The sequence below is a fragment of the Aulonocara sp. 'chitande type north' Nkhata Bay genome, linkage group LG16, assembly GCF_057382095.1.
Source record: "Aulonocara sp. 'chitande type north' Nkhata Bay isolate Kocher_YH1m ecotype deep benthic linkage group LG16, A_spYH_male_GT1.1, whole genome shotgun sequence".
In the NCBI taxonomy this organism is placed as follows: Eukaryota; Metazoa; Chordata; class Actinopteri; order Cichliformes; family Cichlidae; genus Aulonocara; species Aulonocara sp. 'chitande type north' Nkhata Bay.
In genome coordinates this window covers 34,149,277-34,168,678 of record NC_141359.1, presented here as the reverse complement: position 1 = coordinate 34,168,678, position 19,402 = coordinate 34,149,277, and the positions used below count along the sequence as shown (strand labels likewise).

General features: G+C 40.6%; 1 protein-coding gene across 20 annotated transcripts in view; it reads right to left on the bottom strand.

Annotated features, from left to right (window-relative positions):
* lrrfip1a (leucine rich repeat (in FLII) interacting protein 1a) overlaps positions 1–19,402 on the bottom strand; it is a 51,424-nt gene that overhangs the window by 28,785 nt on the left and 3,237 nt on the right. For all 20 annotated transcript variants that reach the window (XM_086266979.1, XM_086266977.1, XM_086266970.1 and 17 more), the window contains exon 3: positions 1,539–1,625. In XM_086266979.1, coding sequence (XP_086123105.1) covers positions 1,539–1,625 — 87 coding nt within the window. The remainder of the gene's footprint in view (positions 1–1,538; positions 1,626–19,402) is intronic.

Sequence of the window (19,402 nt, the reverse complement as noted above, 5' to 3'; positions counted from 1 at the left end):
CAGATCAGAGGTGCTCAACCAAAGAAAGAAAAACTCATGTAACAGCACTGAGCTCACATCCAAACACCTTTCAGCGCTGCACCTGATTCAACACAACTCAGAACACAGCACGGACGCCAGCACCGACACTGGAGCTGCCGAGGGTCCAGTACAGAGATTTATGGGGTTCTTTGCTCTTTTTGCGAGACATGTACAAGTTTTCCACAACACATTGGTAAAAATGGACATGTTAAATAAAAAAACAAAGATTTAATTCACTGCTTACTTCCCAGGAAGGTAGTGCATCACATTACGGGGCTACTAATATCTGGAATAAGTTATGTCAGTGTTACACTATGTACTGTATTTAGCTAACCAAAGAGACAAAGCCACAAAAATAGAAATGCAATAACAACCAACTCTGCAGGTTAGACTTTCTGACCTTTCAAAGGTGTACAGTTTATAACAGATAATGCAAATTACTGTTGTGATTGTTTTGGAAGAAGCCCTTTACATGTGACGGTTAATTAACAGGAAATGTGCTCCGTGGTGTCTGAAGAAAAAGCTCTAATTTTATGTTACTCAAAAACTTTCCATGTGTCAATATCTGTATCAGCGTGGGATGAGATTAACTTTAAAAGGTTTTGTTGAAAGAGTAATTAGTGAGAACTTTGGAGGACTTCCTCGTTTGCTATGGTTATTTAACCTCAGTATCAGCTGTTGGATATTTAGCCAACCTAGAAACCTTGTAACTAAGGAATTAGTTTGTTACGAGATGTTTGTGTATAGGTGGGGGCACTGTTTTAGTACATAAATAATAGATGTAATTTCCCTTTCCGAAAGCCTTAAAGCTGGATTCTTTAACATGTCCAGCAGGGGTTGACTCCTTAGAGCCCACCCTTATCTGGTTTCAAAAGGCCAAGATTGCTAACATGCTCAGCTAGAGGCTACAGAATGGGAGCCCAAAGATTAATGAGTGACTTCCTGCTTGTTACGTCCATCTTAATTATATGGTTCTATGGTTCGAATCAACTCATAAATTCAGTGTGTTGAACAACATCATCTATAGATGTTGGAGGTTTTTTTAATGAAGGAATTTTAAAAAAGTCAATCAAAAGTCAGTGTCTAAACTACATTTTTACATCAATCCAACTCAAATCCACAGGAATGTTCTTTCTATGAACGGCAAGGATTGCTTGGATCTCGACAGCAGTGCTCCTAAGTGCTGCAGTCACAGTTCCTCTGACCTTTGACCCACAGGATCAAAGAGTCAGCTTAAGAGCAGAAAGCAGAGCTGACCGGAAATGCTTTCGGTCCAAACAAAACCAAGTGTCTAGTAACAACAAGTCTGCTTAAATCCTTTTGTTTTTCAGAACAGTGTTAGCCATTTGGCAGACAGCAGAAATACTTGTTTAACTCCATCAGTGCTCCGCTGTTTAGATTCAGCATGAAATATTAAACTCTTACAGATGTAAAATCTTGCATATCTGTCCTAACATGAAGTTTTGTATTATGCCATATCGTGTGTCACATGTCATGGGGTATTTTGACTTGTATACCTCTTTCTGTTGTCGCTCCAGCTCCTTCATGCGGATCTCTCTGGCCTCTGCCCTGGCTGCCCTCTTTGCTGCCAGCCTGGCCTCGGCCTTGGGATGGAAAGGGGGGGGGGGAATAAAAACACAGAGAGAGAAAATTAAAAAAGGAGAAGTTAGATAGCAGCAGACTTAGTCCAACTCACACACATCTATACATCTATAAATTGTCAACACAAATGTGAACAGAGCTCCAGTTCCTTGACAGAGTTAGTTTGGGAACTTTGTGACACATTGTTGGGAAACAGAAATAAAAACAGTCACACAGTTGAAGATTAATATCACAGGGGGACACTACCAGCCCCTAAAAACCAGTCAATAAAGCAGTGAATAAACACAGGACATCAAGAATCATTTAAACTCTGAACAGATCTCATGGACTTTATTTAGAAGCAGACAATCTAGTGAGACTCCTAGGCCCCCGTACATTTGAAAGACTTGCCTCTGCTCCACTCAGCACTCAGGCGAGAGCAGGGTCTTTCCCTTAAAAGGATCTCTCTCTCAGAGTGTGTGCTGCAAGTGTGTGTGTGTTACAGTGTGCGTGTGTGTAAGCATTTCCTTCCTCTAACTTGTGGTAGACACTACACGGCTGCAGCCTCTAGGCGGGGTAACTGTAACAGCTCATACCGCTGCACTAATGCATTTCCCCAATGTCAGTCACCATGACTGAGTAACAGGAAAACACTAAATACAGAGTTGGTTTCAGAAGAAAGCACGATCACACACATGCACGCTATCAACAAAGTTCAGCTCAGGACTCACATACACGTGTCTGCATTCATTAAAAAGCTTCACCAGGGGATAGTATTTTTTAGTATTTTTTTAGTATTTATTTATTTATTGTCATTGTCAAGAACAATGAAATTGCGTTTGGGGCTTCCATACAACCCAAAAAAAATACAAACAAGCTTGGCCAAATCTGTGTTGTCATCAACAACACTGACGTTCTGCACCGCAGATAACAGAAGCACATTCATCTCAGTCTTAAAATGGGAGCAAACTGTCAAGCTAGATTCCTGCGCTACCGTTAGCAAACTTCAGCCTCTGTATGAGATGAAATGAGGATCTTATCAAAGGCACAGATCATTGTTTTGGCCCCCAGCATCCTTTACATGTTGTTCTCCAGATGCTTCCATCAGGGCAAAGGTTTGAGCTCCCTGAAGGCACCAATAATAGACACAGAGTAATTTCTTCCATATGCTGCTTCTTTAAACCAATCGTGGCCCTTTCCCTCTGACAGCAGGAGCTTGTACTGTATTTCTGTAATCTGTTGGACTAGAGTATATAAAGCAAACGGCCCCTCAGGGATATTAAAGCTTTACGCAACATCTCTGCAGGTCTCTACTCATGTTCACGCTCAAACTGCATCACTTAGTCCATTGTTTTCACTTTTTAGTTTTAACAATTTCCTCTCCTTTGCACAAAGAAGAGAAGATGCTCTCTGAATATGTACATTAAAAGAAAGAACAGCATTTGGTCTGTATGTCAGCATGTTCGCTGCGTATCAGCAGTGCTTGCTGAGCAAACTTTATTCAGTCACTTTTATTCAGCTTGTGTTCATGCCGTCAGCAACACTTGCACGCTCGCTTTGTTACTATCCTGCTTTATTATCCAGGTTTTTATATTCCTGTATCATTCTGAAATTGTCCAGGTTAAAGTTCATGTGTCTTTGATGCCTTGCCATGACACAGAGTCTCATTTGGGAAGTGATGAGTGGGCAAAACTTCCACTTATGTCACTTGACTATTTTATGATTCAGCATTTAATTCTGTTTGTTGCATTATTTAAACAACTTTAAAGTGCACACTTGAGGGGGAAAAGAAAAATTCAGTGTGAGTGCTTTCTGCAGGAAACCTTGTACAACATTTAGACATTTATTAATCTCAAAACTAATAAAACACTAAACTGACTGCAGCATTTGCGAGGTGTGGTGATGTGGTGAAGCTCACCAAAAACAGACACACAGCAGTTCCTCCCAGGCTTCCTCCACAGTAAAGCTGTAGTTATATTACAGAAACTGAAACTGGCATCTGTTTGTTATACATGCTGGGTCATGGATGCCGCTGGTTCACCAATAAGCCGTTTTTGACAGCTGTCATTATACGAGCAAACATCTGGATTTAAAGCTGACTTGATCAGCAAAGCTGCAGGTGAAAATATGAACTACAACTAACTGAAGTGCTGTGAGCATTCATGACTTACTTAAAGCCTGCTTTTTTAGCGTGTAGATCCCCGTGATGCTATGGCCGCTTGATAGAAGTTATGAGCTAGGAAGTGTACAGAATGACTCACACAGCGACCATCTGCTTGAATCTGCTCTTAAGATGTCTTGGAGGTATGGAACCGGGCAACAGAGGATTGAAATATCTGAACAGCAGGCTGGTCGCTGCCTCAGTAGAGATGCGTTTTGCCCTGCAGTGAACTGTGTCTATTTGCCGAGCACCTCCTGCACATGAATGCGAGCCATGTCACCATAATGCATTCCAGGAACTTCCAACTCAAAAGAATTGTCCCGAGTAGGTCTTGCCAAATAACTAAACATTGTTAAATAATGATAAAAAAGCCCAAAACAAAACGCCTTAATTATAAAGAATTTTTTGAAAGGCTCCTAAAAATGATGATGCAGGAGTCTATATTGACTCTGTGCTGCACTCACTGCCTGCATAAGTGCCATTTCCTCCAAGTCAATGCTCACTGTCCTTGGGACTCTTTGCATTTCTACCAAAAGCTTTAAGACACAAATCCATCTACACTATGTATGCACACATAAACTCCCTCTTAGACATTTTCTCTTCCATGAAATTAGAGGTGGCAGAAGAGTAACATGGCATTAGTCTGTTTGACCTCGAGCAGCATAAATACAGCACTTAAAAACTTCCATTAGCATTGGTACACAGTTGCTCCATCAAACAGCAGGCTCTGGGGTGAAGTGCTTTTTATCCACTCTGTCAGTGAGGTTGTTCAATAGTTCAACCACCAACTTAATTCAGATCAAAGACAAGAGCAAAACAGACCTGCAACAGGCAGATTAGGGAGCATGAATCGCTGGAAATATTTTTATGGGTGGGCACATAGTGCTGTACACAATGCAACACAATTCAGTTCAATAAGTGTCAGAAAAATGTGAACAATTGCATACTTTATTAGACTTTCCCGTCAAGTCACAAAGGTTGCCTTGCAGTCAGCATCTATTGTGTAGACCAATTTGTTTTACTGGTGCCTTTAATTACAGGCCAGCTGGGAAAACTACATATAACAGGTCACATGTTTGTTTGCTGTATCACACTCATATTTGCACTGGCTAAATATTAAAAGATGGTGTGATGAAGGGATGAAATCAGTATCGGCACTGGTTGAAGTGTCTCTTTCATTTAATTTCAGTCTGCAAATTTCGTTTTTCTGACTCTACTCAAGTAGTTTTGCACGATTCACAGTTCTATTTGAAATGAGTCATTTTAGCTCCTCCCTCACGTTAAATACATTTTCTTCTGATTGGTTACATATCTTAAAATGTTGCACAGCAGGTGGGTGGGGCTTCTGTGCTCACAGTCAGACCTTTGTGCTCATATTTAGGGGTATCCCCTCCATGACATCATACAGAGACAAGAGAAGGAAAAATTGTTTAAAACTGAGCCTGAGGGCTAAGCTTTAGGCTCATGGTCATTACTGGCATTCATCTTCATTACTGGAAACTCTGGTCATGCTTAATATGAACATCCACTATCCACTTTCATTCAATTCCAACTTGTAGTCTATTTCTTTGATTAATTTATATTAAAGGTTATCAATCCTATGTCTAAAACGGTTTATACTCCCGGGATTTGTGATATGTTTTAGGACAAATGAGTGTATTATGCTTGAGGTGTTCGCCTAGCTTGGGAAGCTCGGGAATTATTAATTTCATATGGAAAAACAAAAAATTCACTCATTTCAGGATGAGGTAAGAGACCTTCTTTCATCTTCTTGTTCAGTTTTAAAACTTTGAAAGTCAAATTTCAGACACAAACTGCTTAAAGGAACCCGCCTTTCAAACACCCGCCCTTCAAAAACCTTCACAACACTAAGAGGTGTGAATTATTTCATCATGACCACATTACTGCCTTCCTTTTACTGTATGGCCATAGAGTGCAGTACTTAAGCACACAACAGCTTAACTCAAGACACACAAAAAAAGCAAAAGCTGAAGTTAAAATAAACAGTTAAACGGGGTACCAGCTTTCAGTTAAAGTAATCCAACATGATGCGAGCAGCTGTAACAGACTGGGTCATCTTTCCATGCGAGTGTATGCTGCATCAGCCTCCAGTCAAAAAGATGCACATAACTAGGCCAAAAGACACACTCATACCTCCTTTCTCTTTCCTCCTCTAAGGCTATTTATACCGACCTACATGGACTCTGGTTCTATCAAACTGTTCTAATTCAGCATGATGTCAATGGGCTGTCTGCCCTCCTGAGAGACAGTGAGCTAGTTCAGTGCAAAACTGGGATGCTCTATAGTGATTTGGAGATGCGACAGAAGAAAAAAATACACAAGTTTAAGTGGGAATACTTCACAGTGGAAAAATCATAAATTACTATTTTGGTCAATTATGGCAATCTCAGACATTTAATGTAGCTATTCATCACCTTAACAAGCATTATGGATTTAACTTTGTTTTGTTTGTTTTGTTATAAACCCTCAAACTTTAAATACATTTCAAATGGAAAATAAATAGAATAATTTGGGTTGAAAAAGAGATGACAGTTCACACACAGTATTTTCATCATCTTTCCTTAATTGATGAGCGCAATTTATTGTGTAAGACCAAATGAGAGATTTGGAGAGAAAATTAATGCAAAATAATAATAATTTTATTCCCATAATCATAGTTTCACAATCATTAGAAGCCACAATCGTAGCTGCAAAAACCCCCAAACCAAAACAATGATTCACCCCCTAGTTTAATGAAGGTTCATTAAGACATACTGCGTAAAGGAAGATTATATAGCCTCCTTCTAGCTCTAAGTTGCAGAGTTTGTTTTTTTTATTCCATTTTAATCATAATAATATGTTACTTAAGTACCTAGAGAGGTCAAATTTATAGTTCTGGCTTCTGTCAACTTGATCCCTTGAGTCTCCTGACAGCCTCTCGGGGCACCAAGTCCTCAAGAGCCGAATGCCAACCTAGTCTGATTGTCTCCAGCAAGCTGGATTCCCACGCCCTGCATGCCCGTCTTCAGCAGCCAAAGTTGGGTGGTTATTCTAATGACCACGAGTGCTGACAGGCTCCACAAAGAGAGCACAGAAATAACTCTGATTTCTGTTTGACTGTGTTTAAAATGAGAAGGGATCATTAGGTGGATTCACACACAGTTCGCTCATTGTACGGTGAGGGTGATGACTAAGTGTACCAAAAAAAGTTTATTTCCTCTTTGCAGAACCTTATAAGCCTCAGATGTTGCCTAAAAGGGAGTAGCTGGAAGAAAGTTCAGCTTACTATGAAGCCATAGACATGAGTCAACTCAACGGACGTCACAAATGGACAAATCGAGCCGTTGTTTCCAAACCTGATGAGCTCAGCAGACGATTCCACATGTGCTCACAGAGGAAAATACAGACCATGAAGAACTACAGCACCAAAACAAAAAATACTTAACTTGCCATCAAGTTTCAATTCTTTCTAATGGTCATAAAGGGATGACTGCTATTAAAACTCCTTATAGAAGTCTGTGGGAAAATGGGCCTATAGCATCAATAAACAACGTCTTGATCTTGATGATTCTGCTTATATATTGTATTATGTTCTCTATTAGGTACAGAATAGAGGTTAACAGAAGGTTTACTTTACAGTGGGCTGGCCTTATGAGAAAGAAGTAACTACCTTATAGGTGTGTAGTGACCATGTGTAGAGTTCATTGGTTTGTCACTCAGTTTCACCCCTTATTTCTGATATCTGGTTTCAAAAAGCTAAGATGGCCAATCAACACGAGTCAACAAACCAATGGGACATTGCTATTTTTAAATATACAGCCAATGAAAGAAAAAGATGAATGTAGAGCTTTAAGCAAAAATTCCTTCACATGACCCGTAGACAGCGACTGATTTAAGAAACAACAACAAAAACAAATCAGACTGCAGAAAATGTCTATGTTGCTCATTAACTCATTCACTGCCATTGACGTCTATAGCCGTCAATTGCAGTGTATGAGTCAATGGGTTTAACTCATTCACTGCCAATGGCTGGCAGTGAATGAGTTAATGTTGGTACTTAAATAACATTAAATAACATTTATTATTTAATGCAACTCAATTATAGTTTTGTGAATTTGGTCCCATTTACTGTAAAAAATACAACAACAAAAAATCGTGTACTCTTTCAGGTAGGCCTAACCTGTAATTGACAGGTCACTACCATATGAGCCCACCGGGTTCATATTTCTAAGTCAGATCCACACACTCCCACTGGCCCCATTGGATTTAAAAAAAACAAACAAACCTACATGTCAAAGGCTAAAGGTTACATCCATCCTCTACATACAGTCTGTATTCAAGACTGTGTTGAAAGCTCTTAGTTTGTCATATAATTTGCCTTTTAAGGTCATTATGAAATGACAACAGTCTGACCAATAAATGACAAACCCAAACAACTGAGGTCATAATAACTGGTTCCACTTGATTAAATTATATTATCAAACAAACCACATAAATGTAAATTTGAAAGGAAAATGCCGAGTGTCCAACCATCGCACTTCTTGATTAAAATTCACTCCACCCATACATGTTAACCCTCTCAGGCCCAAATTAAGTTTTGTGTTGCTAATGCACAACCAAGTCCTGTAATGGTACTTCTGAGTAAAAAAAAAACTCATAAAACATGTATGTGGGGTAATCAGGTTGTTAGGTCTTAACTGTTGCAAATCTGCAACATCTGCCTGGAGAGGGTTAATGAACTGTGGTTAAGTACAGAACATCCAGGGGAAAAAGGAAAACTCCTGCCTGCTTCTGCTCACACAGCCTTGCAACTAAACCCCAGGCTGCACCACAAACATATGGAGCAGCTGTACAGCTCTCAGCATTGCAAACAAAGTGGTCAGCCACTGGGCAAGCTACTTCAGGCCAGGAATAAAAATAAATAGTATATGCTTCAGACATGTCTAAAAATAAAACGAGGGAGGCAGCTGGGTCTGAACACCGAGGACATGAGATAAAACCGGCAGAGCTACATTTCAGCACTTTGTGCATACTTTAAATGATATACAAACACTCTGTTTGCAAACTAGTCACTGACATATTGTAAATGATGCCTGTTTAAGTTATTTTAATACGTTTCCAACTGGGTATAATCTATCTTCTTGTTTTTTTTTTCTCTGTGGGAGTATCAGGACACTTCTTACTGCCTGACCACCGCGCTTCAGGCAGCAACAGTTTATGTTGAAACTCCCAGTGCCACTAAAGCATGATGGGAAAACAACACCTCACAGGAAGTTGCAAAATGTAGCTCTGTGAGTGAATAACAGGAGACTTGTTGCAGAGAGTAATTTCTGTGACATGTTTATTTACAAATGCTGATATACTTCTTAATTAAATCACACTTTCAAACAAAGCTGTTTACTGCTTGCCTGTGGGCAGTGAAACCAACAAACGGAGGATGATCGGGTTTGCTTAAGAGACCACAAAAACAGTTGTTGCGTCAGGGAGCTCAACACCAACAGGGCACATAAAGTTTATTTTCCGATACTTGCTCCTGTTCCCTATTCATCACACTGCAAACCAGTCAAAACAAACAACCACATGTTCCTCTGTCACTCAAAGGAACATGTGGTTGATCATCTCAGTTTAGGATTCTTTTCCATTCATGTGATTTAATGAACTCAGGACAACAGAGTCACTACTGCCCATCATCAAAAGCTGTTACAAGTGATGCTTTGGACAAATTAAAAAAGACACAGTGACACAGTGTACTATAATTTAACCAAATATGGTACTGTAGAGGCGTGGTGGCTACATGCATGCAGTTATTGACAAATATGAATCTGATGTAACTGCGATGCTGAAAGGTCAGCAGGCTAAAGGGCCAAGAGAAGTGAAAAAAAATGTTACTGGTCATCAACAGATTTCAAGCACTCAGCCACAACAGTAAAACCACCCGTGTAATACTGCAATTCAGCTCTGACACCTCAGAGTACTGACATATGACCACTGGGGCTATCCTGAAGTGTTTGGCACTAGTATGTTGGAAGTGGATCCTTTGGGTCCTGTGGCAGCTAAAACATGACCTGCTGGGTTTTTCATAGATCTGTAGAAATCTGCATTGTCTTACCACACACCTCAGGCAGGCAATACCTTTACAGGAAACACAGCTTTGATCTAATGCTGAGTTTAAAGGAAGGAATAAATGTAATGAAGGAAGTGTGGTTGTTTTTCTTAAGAGGCTAAGAGTGTTTTTGTTGTGGGTATTTGTGTATCATAAAATATGAGCTGCATTTTACATGATGTTTGTTGCATGTCTGTTACCATACAGACATTTTGATCTCAAAGGGACTTCTCGGAAAAAATACAAGGTAACAAATAAAAAACAAAAAAATAATTCCAATGCAAAAGTGCCAAAAGCTGTAGTTTCTCTAATGGTCACTTGTGGTTCTGACCTCTGTGAATAGTTTCCTTATTTATAACAACTCCACCAGAGGTGGAAGCTGAGCAGGTTCGATATTATTAAAACTGTAAATTTGGCGACATGGATGCTTTGATTAGCAGGTGTGTCATCAGGTGGCTGTAGCTGCTAGGCCTCATCTCTGCTAATTTGAAAGATTGAATATATTTCTCAGCCATGTTTTTGGTGTTTAACAAAACAACCTGACCAAAAATGTGGCACTCATACAGTTTATGGATACAGCTTGTTAGCCAAGCATGCTAGCATTAGCGGTTAACTTAGATCGCCAAACTCAGGTCCAAATGTGGTCTTAATACATCTGGCTCCCATAAATCCACATGGTGGTGGCAAAAACACTAAAGTTGAGGTTTAAATTTCCCTACGTCCATCTTTTATATACAATATCTGGATGGAGCCTATGTGGTTTATGCACTTCCATTCACATTACCACATCTTGATCACATGCTTGACTGGATTAGGACTCGGAAGGTTGAAAACCAGCTGAACACCTTGGGTGCTTTATCATGTTTCTCCAGCGACAGTTAGCTCGCTGATAATGGTGATGTCCGTCTGAGTCATTAGCAAATAATCAGTAACTTAATGCTGCTGCATTATGCTGGCATAGCTGTACTGAGGGTTTTGGTCACAGAGCTGCTTTTCAGGATCTTCAGGAATTTGCAGATGTATCTTGCAGCGTTTTACATTGGGCCTACTCTTTTGGTCTAAGTGCAATCCCCCATCCCCCACCCACCCAAAAATCTACCTGATCTAATAACTTGCTATATCTGCACTCAATTACCCCACCCAAACCTCTCTCCAATTCCCACCTCGCTCCCTGAACTTCGGAGGAAACTCAGCCTTGTGGAATAAACAGGAAGGAGTTTGTGATAACAATCTACATTGGGCCGTGCACATGGTGATGTCATCAAGAGGAAACTAATACACACAGGCAAGCCACTTCCTTTTATGGAGACATGAGTCAGGCAGGGCAAACTGAACTGAAGCCAGCACTTTGTATATTCACATATCAGGAACTCCATCCACGTAATTGTTTATAGAAAAAAAATGTTTGAGTACTTCATGGTATAATGGGTGTTCACTGCTGGAAACACCTTAACTGAAGGGGTTTTAAAAGTGAAAAAACCTCAAGCGCCCAACTGAAATTGGGTGTTTATTCTGAACAGAGGCAGAATTACAAAACCGCACTATTTATTCAGCGTGCCTTTTGACTGGTGGCCTTCACTGTATGAATGTGTGCCCCCAGCATTAAAGATTAACTCGGCTGTTTCTGCCTGAGGGACTGTGTGGCTTTCTGGCCTGGTCCCTAGATGACTGTGTGGTGGGCTTCATCTTCTTCATCATCATCAGGGCTCAGACTAATCCACTCTAAATACTCAATTCCTTAAACGCTTCACTGAGCTTCTGAGATCCACGCAGGGCCAACCTGGCAAGTTAATCCCCAGTTTAGATTGTCTCTTTAAACTCCTGCAGACAAGAGTCTCAACATAAAGCCGGACAAGCTGCTGTGGAGTAAGTGATGCAGAATCATGGATCTGGTACTGGTAACTGAGGTTAAACATCAGAGATATTCAGGGTTTTTGGTTTTTTTTGAGATTATTGGAGCCATTCTTCATAGTTTATACCAAATCATCAACCATTATGGCACAAAAACAGTTTTTCTTGGTATGCAAAGAATGTCACCTTTCTGCTTTTATCAACATTGAACAAGTTGTGCCATATCGGTTAAAGGCCAGGCTGGCTGATATTATCACTATTCCATAACACATTCTGGCGCATACATCATCTAGCACTCCTATTAAAAAGAAAACATTTGAAAATATCTTTCATGTCAATTCCCTTTAAGTACAAACCTGACTTATGATACAAAATGAAGGACGCCCACCCCTGATTTGTTGGTCTTTAAATTTTTGGTCCATCTCTTTCCAAACAGCGCAAGTGGACTCCTGAGATTTGAGCTTAATTCACAACAGGATATCATGAACATGTTCCAAGCGAGTACGCAACCATGGTCCTTTCAGACTTGGCTGGGACGGTTTCACATGCTTGTTCTCTGAAGTGATTTACAGTAACTTTGTCAGCTTTTCACAGAGGCAGGACTGTTCTCTAATTTAACCCTGAGAGATTCTAAGATAATACAGTGATAATCAATTACGCCATCACCTGGTATTCCTGCAGTGGTTTTACATATTGTCTACTGTTTAGCCTAATACGAGGCTCGAACCGCACAATATTTTTGTCAGTTACTCAGTACAGTGTGGCTAAGAGAAAAGACTACAATCAGTTATGCTTATAATGTTTCATGAGGTATCTGATGACATCGAGAAGGAGGCTTTAGCAAGAAATTTCTAGGAAAATAATCTAAATAGACATCTAATCTAATAGTATGATACTTCAAATCACAGTACCACCTTCTGTACCAGTAACATCTTTCCACTTTTACTCTCTTTTTTCCTGCTGTACCCAGACACAGCCTCAGGAAACTTGTATACATAAGGGCATGATGCACACCTCCTTAAAGTAGTCTACTTCTATATTGGGAGGACTGCTGCTCCAGACCAGCAGCATTCCAACGCAGTCAACTTAAAGGAAACAGTGATCTAACCACAAAGTTCCCAAGTCAGTAACAACGTACTCCTGTTTCCTGTTTCCGTACACACACACACACACACACACACACACACACACACACACACACACACACACACACACACACACACACACACACACACACACACACACACACACACACACACACACACACACACACACACACACACACACACACCTTTTTTCCTTGTGTCTGTGAGAAGCAGAGAGAAACAGATCTGAAGAAGCAACATGTCAAAGCAGTTTTTGTCCTGGAAGCTTAAACAATATTAGATGTGATGTAATTAACATCATCATGTAGAACAAACTGCAGTGACATAATATCTTGGACATCCTGAGTAAGAAATAAATTTCATGGTAATAAATCCAACAGATGTTAGTTTGGTGTGGACTAAAGTGCTAAACTGACCAACACACAGAGTAATGACTGGAAAAACTACAAATCAACCAGCAACTCTGCACTAGTTTTTATAGCTGTACTTACTACAGGCGACAAGTTTTCACTTGCACTCAAAGCAATGACAATTCAGTTTGCTCCTTCAGCTTTTCTTCTACCGCCAAGCTAAAACATTTTTAGCCGCATTAATGGAAACGATCCAAGAACAGCAAGATCATTTCTGTGCTTATGGGCGTGTGTGTGTTCCCTACCAACAGGGACCATTATATCCTTTATTTAGTCTCTATGAGAACAAAAATCTCCTTTTCAATTTAATTCAATTCTACCTAAATAAACACAAATCCATCTGCTGTACAAAAACAAGTCAATGTTTTAATGGGAGGGCCATCTGATTATATTGACAAAATATTCTTAAATGTATTCAGATTTTTTTTCCATCTGTTCAACACACCAATGTGATTTACTATCAGACAGTCTCCTCGCTCTTATTTTGAAATTATCAATCATTGCAAAACAGCTATCTTTATCCTTTTCTGTCTCCTGTTTCTTTAGGAGATGGCTGCTCAGGTAATTGTAACGGTAGTCCTCAATGTCATTCAAGATGCTTCAGACAAACTCCAATTCGAATGCCTTGGTCTAAAGGTTAGTGAAGTTTCCCCTTCTTCTGCTCTGGAGTGACTCTCTGAACTGGATGGTTGCTTTAACCAGAATCTGAAGCAGGTGGAGAGCTGGCACCGCTTCACTGAGCTCATCAAGGCTGCAGAGCAGAAGTTGGACTACCAGAGTCATCCACAGAGTGAGGAACTTAATTACATTATATATAGTCAACAAGTGACATTATGTATTAACTACTTCAACAAAACAAGGCAGTTGCTGCAAAACAGCTTTCAACAACTTTTAGTACAAAGTCCAAAGCAATCACAAGGATCAAAAGTAGCATTTCTCAATTTTTAAACTCAGTTGCACCAACTGTAACGACCTCTTATGGTTTCAGGTCCTTCTGTAGATTATTCTTCGAAATGGGACCAGCGTATAGCAGCTGGCATTAAATTAAGAGTTGGAAGGTTAGTAAGGACACCTTCAATCTTCACCTTCAAATTTCATCCAACTCTGATGCTAAAAAAAAGCTGTAAAAGCAGCTGAAATGTTTTTTTCTGCCTTTTTATCGTCAACAATTTTGGTCCTGAACTAAAAATGCTTATATTCAGTTCACAGTTTGCACAGAACCATGTTTACATTCTCTGTGTTTGTAGAATCATTCAATGAGCCGTCTTAATTTCTCACCCAGATCTTGCACTGAGATGTACTCAGACTTCCAGCTGTTAAAACTGAGCTCAGTGGGCCAGGTCTGACAGCTGGCTGTTCTGAAACAAGCAAAGTATCTGAAATAGAGTTGACCTCATTACATTATCAGATTATAATGCGAATAATGATTCTGAAGGTCAGCTCTATGGACCTCAATTGTTCATGTGTGTGTTAATCCACGTCGTCCAGATCAGATTGAGGAATGAAAACTAATAACCTCAAAATAGTGAGTGAGTGTGTGTGAGAGAGAGAGCAGTAAATAACCTTGGCTGTACTCTGCTACTTGTCATGAAGATATCAGCCTCTGTTTTGACTCTCCAGCACCTGACTGGAATTTAGGAATACAAGCTGCTTAAACTTACAGTCAATATTTATCAAAGGTGCTCTCTACTAAAATTTAACAGAATTCACAGGCCAACTAAGTTCACACAAACAGACTCAGGTACGTATTTAGGCTCAGGCACACAGAGCTGGGTGTAATCTTTGGTGTAGTTCATACTGCAGAAAAGTCTTTACCACAGTCTGTTTCTGGCCAAATTCCAGTGCTCCTATCATAACTGTGAAAATCGATAGTAGACCAACCTGAGGGGAATAGCTGGTACACTGGGGGTAAAGGTACATAACACACGTCACTACAACTTCAACAAAGTCAACCCAGACTGTCCAATTATGGCAAAAAACCATAATAACAAGTATTATGATCAATAATTATAATAACCATTATTTAAAACAATTATTCATTAACTCCGTGATCTGAACTTTAAAGTTAATTAGTATAAACTGCCGATTAAAGATCATTTAAAACCTTCTGAAATTAACTATAGCTGTTAGCACAAAGTGAAGGCAAAAGTGCTACAACTTTATTTCCACATCTTTTTCCTGCCTTGAAAAGACATAAACTGAAGCTAAACATGGGCCAGTCTGTACTTTCATATAACACCTTTGTTAACCAAAATAATGGTACAAAGAGTAAGTGTAACCTGTATGTAACAGTGATGAAGAGAACACTATTATTCACAGCAGGAGCCTGGCAAAAAGTAAAACCTCCTTGTTTTAGTCTATATACTGTTTTTAGCTGGATAGTGTAGTGGTAAGACCACACACCTTTGGAGCCGAAGTCGCAAGTTTGATTCCCTTCCAGTATCCAGTAAGGGTCCTGGCTAGGCCCCCCATGCCAAACACCAAGCCCTGGAATGGCGCAGCTACTTCTGCAGCCTGTCACAGCTCAGACACGACGCATTTCACTGCATGTTGTACTCTGTATGATTGTATATGTGACCAATGGGACTTGTTTCTTTTTGAATTACAGTCAAAGACAGCTTGTTAACAATTTTATGCAGTCAAATTTGTGCTGATGACCTCTGGTTCAAAAACCTAGAAGAAGAACAAAATGTAAGCAGATGATGGACTGACAGTTGTAGATAAACAAGCTGAAATCACTTCCACTAACATGCAGTATTACAGGATTTGAATAATCCTTTTTACTAAATTGTCCTCCGAGCTTTATAATCAACTCATCAGTCTCTAACGACCAAATTAAAAAGCTGCTGCAGGTTAAACCAGCTTATAACAAAAGACCACAAGCCTACACCTAAGCGTGAGGAGAAAACACCCAGTGTTTTCTTTCCCACTGGAGCCACCCATGTGACATTAATTTAATCAGTTTACTCGTGACTCTCATTTTGAAGCTCTTCCTCAGATTCTCAGCTGGGGAAGCATCTCATTGTCAGTGTCTTTGACATTGATCACCTGCCTCTGTGAAGACGTTGTTTGGAGATCCACTACAAGCTTGAGCACTCTGAGAAACTACAGAGCATATTTAACAGTATGTATATATAACAGATATAACAGTAACTCCCTGTACACCAACTGCTGCACCTCCACCCACCAGTCTGTCAAGCTAATCAAGTTTGCAGATGACACCACCGTTATTGGGCTCATCTCGGACGGGGATGAGTCTGCCTACAGGAGGGAGGTTGAACGTCTGGTGTCCTGGTGCAGCCATAACAACCTGGTGCTGAATGCCCAGAAGACAGTGGAGATTATTGTGGACTTCAGGAAGCACACAGCCCCACTCCCCCCCATCATCCTGACTGACACCCCCATCACCTCTGTGGACTCATTCCGCTTCCTGGGTACCACCATCACCCAGGACCTGAAGTGGGAGCCCACCATCACCTCCGTCATCAAGAAAGCCCAGCAGAGGATGTACTTCCTGAGGCAGCTGAAGAAATTCAACCTGCCAACACGGACGATGATGCAATTCTACACTGCAATCATCGAGTCCATCCTCACCTCCTCCATCACCGTGTGGTACGCTGGAGCCACTATCAGGGACAAACAGAGACTGCAGCGTGTTGTGCGCTCTGCTGAGAAGGTGATTGGCTGCAGACTCCCATCTTTGCAGGACCTGTACACCTCCAGGACATTGCGGCGTGCAGCTCGGATCTCAGCTGACCCTTCTCACCCTGGACACAGTCTGTTTGACCTGCTCCCCTCAGGCAGGAGGCTCCGGTCCATTCGCACCAGAACCTCTCGCCATAAGAACAGTTTCTTCCCCTCTGCTGTTGGACACATGAACAATAACCATATGACTGTCCCCGCCACTAACACATGACCCTACGCTGTGTTCACTGCATCATTCCATGTTTGGCACTGATCACCACCTGCACTCATGTATATATCTTTCTACGTAGCACTCTTAATTCTTATTCTCATGTATATATCTCATGTATATCTCATGCACATATCTTTCTACGTAGCACTTTAATTCTTATTCCTACTTTTATTTTTTCATGTCTATTTAAGTGCTATTTATGACACTATGTTTGCACTGAAGCACCGCAGCAATTTCCTAATGTTGTAAACCTGCTCAACATTTGGCAATAAACCCCTTTCTGATTCTGATTCTGATTCTGAACTGTGGACATATTTTTGGCCAATCAAAAGTTCTCTAAAGTCTGAACACTTTTGAAAAGCTCAGTTTTCATTGATCCAAAACGCCCTTTAAGTGTATATTTATTAAAATACTTGTGTACATAGCATTAGTTGAGAAGCAGCTGATTACATCGGTCAGGTACATATTTGTCAAGAAATACTAATAAACTAAAAGCAGAGGAGAAATTTATAACTGAGAATTTTTCCCATCCCCACTGATACAAATAAAATCTAAAGCTTCGGGAAACACGACACATCAACAGCTTGCTAATATCTGCTGAGGTCGATGGGAATGTTACTTTAAAACCAAAGTATTGCCCAAATTAAAATCTTGGCCTGATGACACCATCCTAACCAAACTTCACTCCCACAGCAGAGACAAATTTCAGCTTCATCGTGGAAAAGTTCAACTCAGTGGGATTGCTCTTCGGCCTCTGTGGGTAATAACTGCTGAGCAAATAAGCATTTCAAACCAGTGTAACATGAGTAAGCTAAATCAGAGTTGACAGAGGTTGCTGTTAGAGCAGCCAGATGACAGACTTCAGTTTATCTGCTTGACTGACTGATACCCTCGACTCTTTATCACAGCAGAAAACTTTGATTGGTCACACTACAGCAAGTGCAAGTGGAGTGTTACGATTAACATGAGCAATCACCCCGTTTAATTCAAGCATCCTCCTGTGACTGTGAGCCAGCACCTGTAACTAAAGCATCTACATGGAAATCATTTTCAGGGTTTCTTTAGTTCATAGATTATTTTACTGTAATCAAAAGAATATAATCACAATATTTAAGATTCAATATCACTTTCATTAAGGCAATTAATTTAATCTATCTTATTACGATTTAAAGAGAGATCGCCCAGTTCAGCGTGCCATCCTCTATCCTTGCGCTACAGTACAAATTAATGTTTACAGCATGATTCAAACTGTTTGACAGACACAGGAATCAGATTCCCTTAAAGCACAGTATAACTAATGCCCTGATATCCATTCCTCACATTCCTTCCTGCTGTCTACTCTCCTCCCATTTCTTCCATAAGTAGTCAAGTTTGCAGTACTGACAGTTTCCTCTCACTCTCTAATACTGTAAATGTACAGGATAATATTTCTGATAAGCCGCAGCTAGCTGGCTGCACTATCTTGTGCAGAGTCTTTCTTCCTTTCAGGCTTGTGTGACGGCCAGCTGGCGAGCAACAACCACCCTCACCCCCCCACTCCCCACCCCCACCCACAGACTCGCTCTAAAACTGGGGTGCAGCAACAGCTGATCTTCCAGGAGCATCTATTTTTAAAGCTTCTTTGCAGAGTGGGCCAACTCATCAGCACTGACATACCATTCTGTCAGAGGACAGCCAGTGAGGGACTCGACCCAGCTGCTGCTTAAAGACACAGAAAACAACCCGCCGCCGTTCCTCCCAACCCCGACAAACACATGCGATTCATCCATCACGGACAATCTCCTCCTCGGAGATACCGTATCTGCTGCTGATGCTTCATGAGCTCCGTCAAGCTCCTCTAACCTCAACCGGGTAACACTGCTGCAGCAAGAAGAAACCACTACCAGCTACAGGAATGTGCAACCTCAGCCTCCCCACAGCAGCGTAAACAGTCAAATAAGCAGTAAAGAGAAGATAACATTCAAACACTCCAACTGCCCAACCATGGCCATTCACGGTTTTGAAGAAGAATAGACGAGAGAGTGTGACTGTTAGAAATGATATGCAAATTCACTGAAACATCCGGGTTGTGTTAGCAAAAACCCAACTTCCTCCTAACTGAAGACAAGTGGCTCTGAATCATGCTCAGACAACAGAGAGTTGAGGTTTTCTATGCTCACCGGGAGCCGCACAGAATATGAAAAGTTATTTTCAGCAGGGAAAGTAATAAACCGAATGTCTGATCCTCAGTTTTTTCATAAATAAAGAGAATTA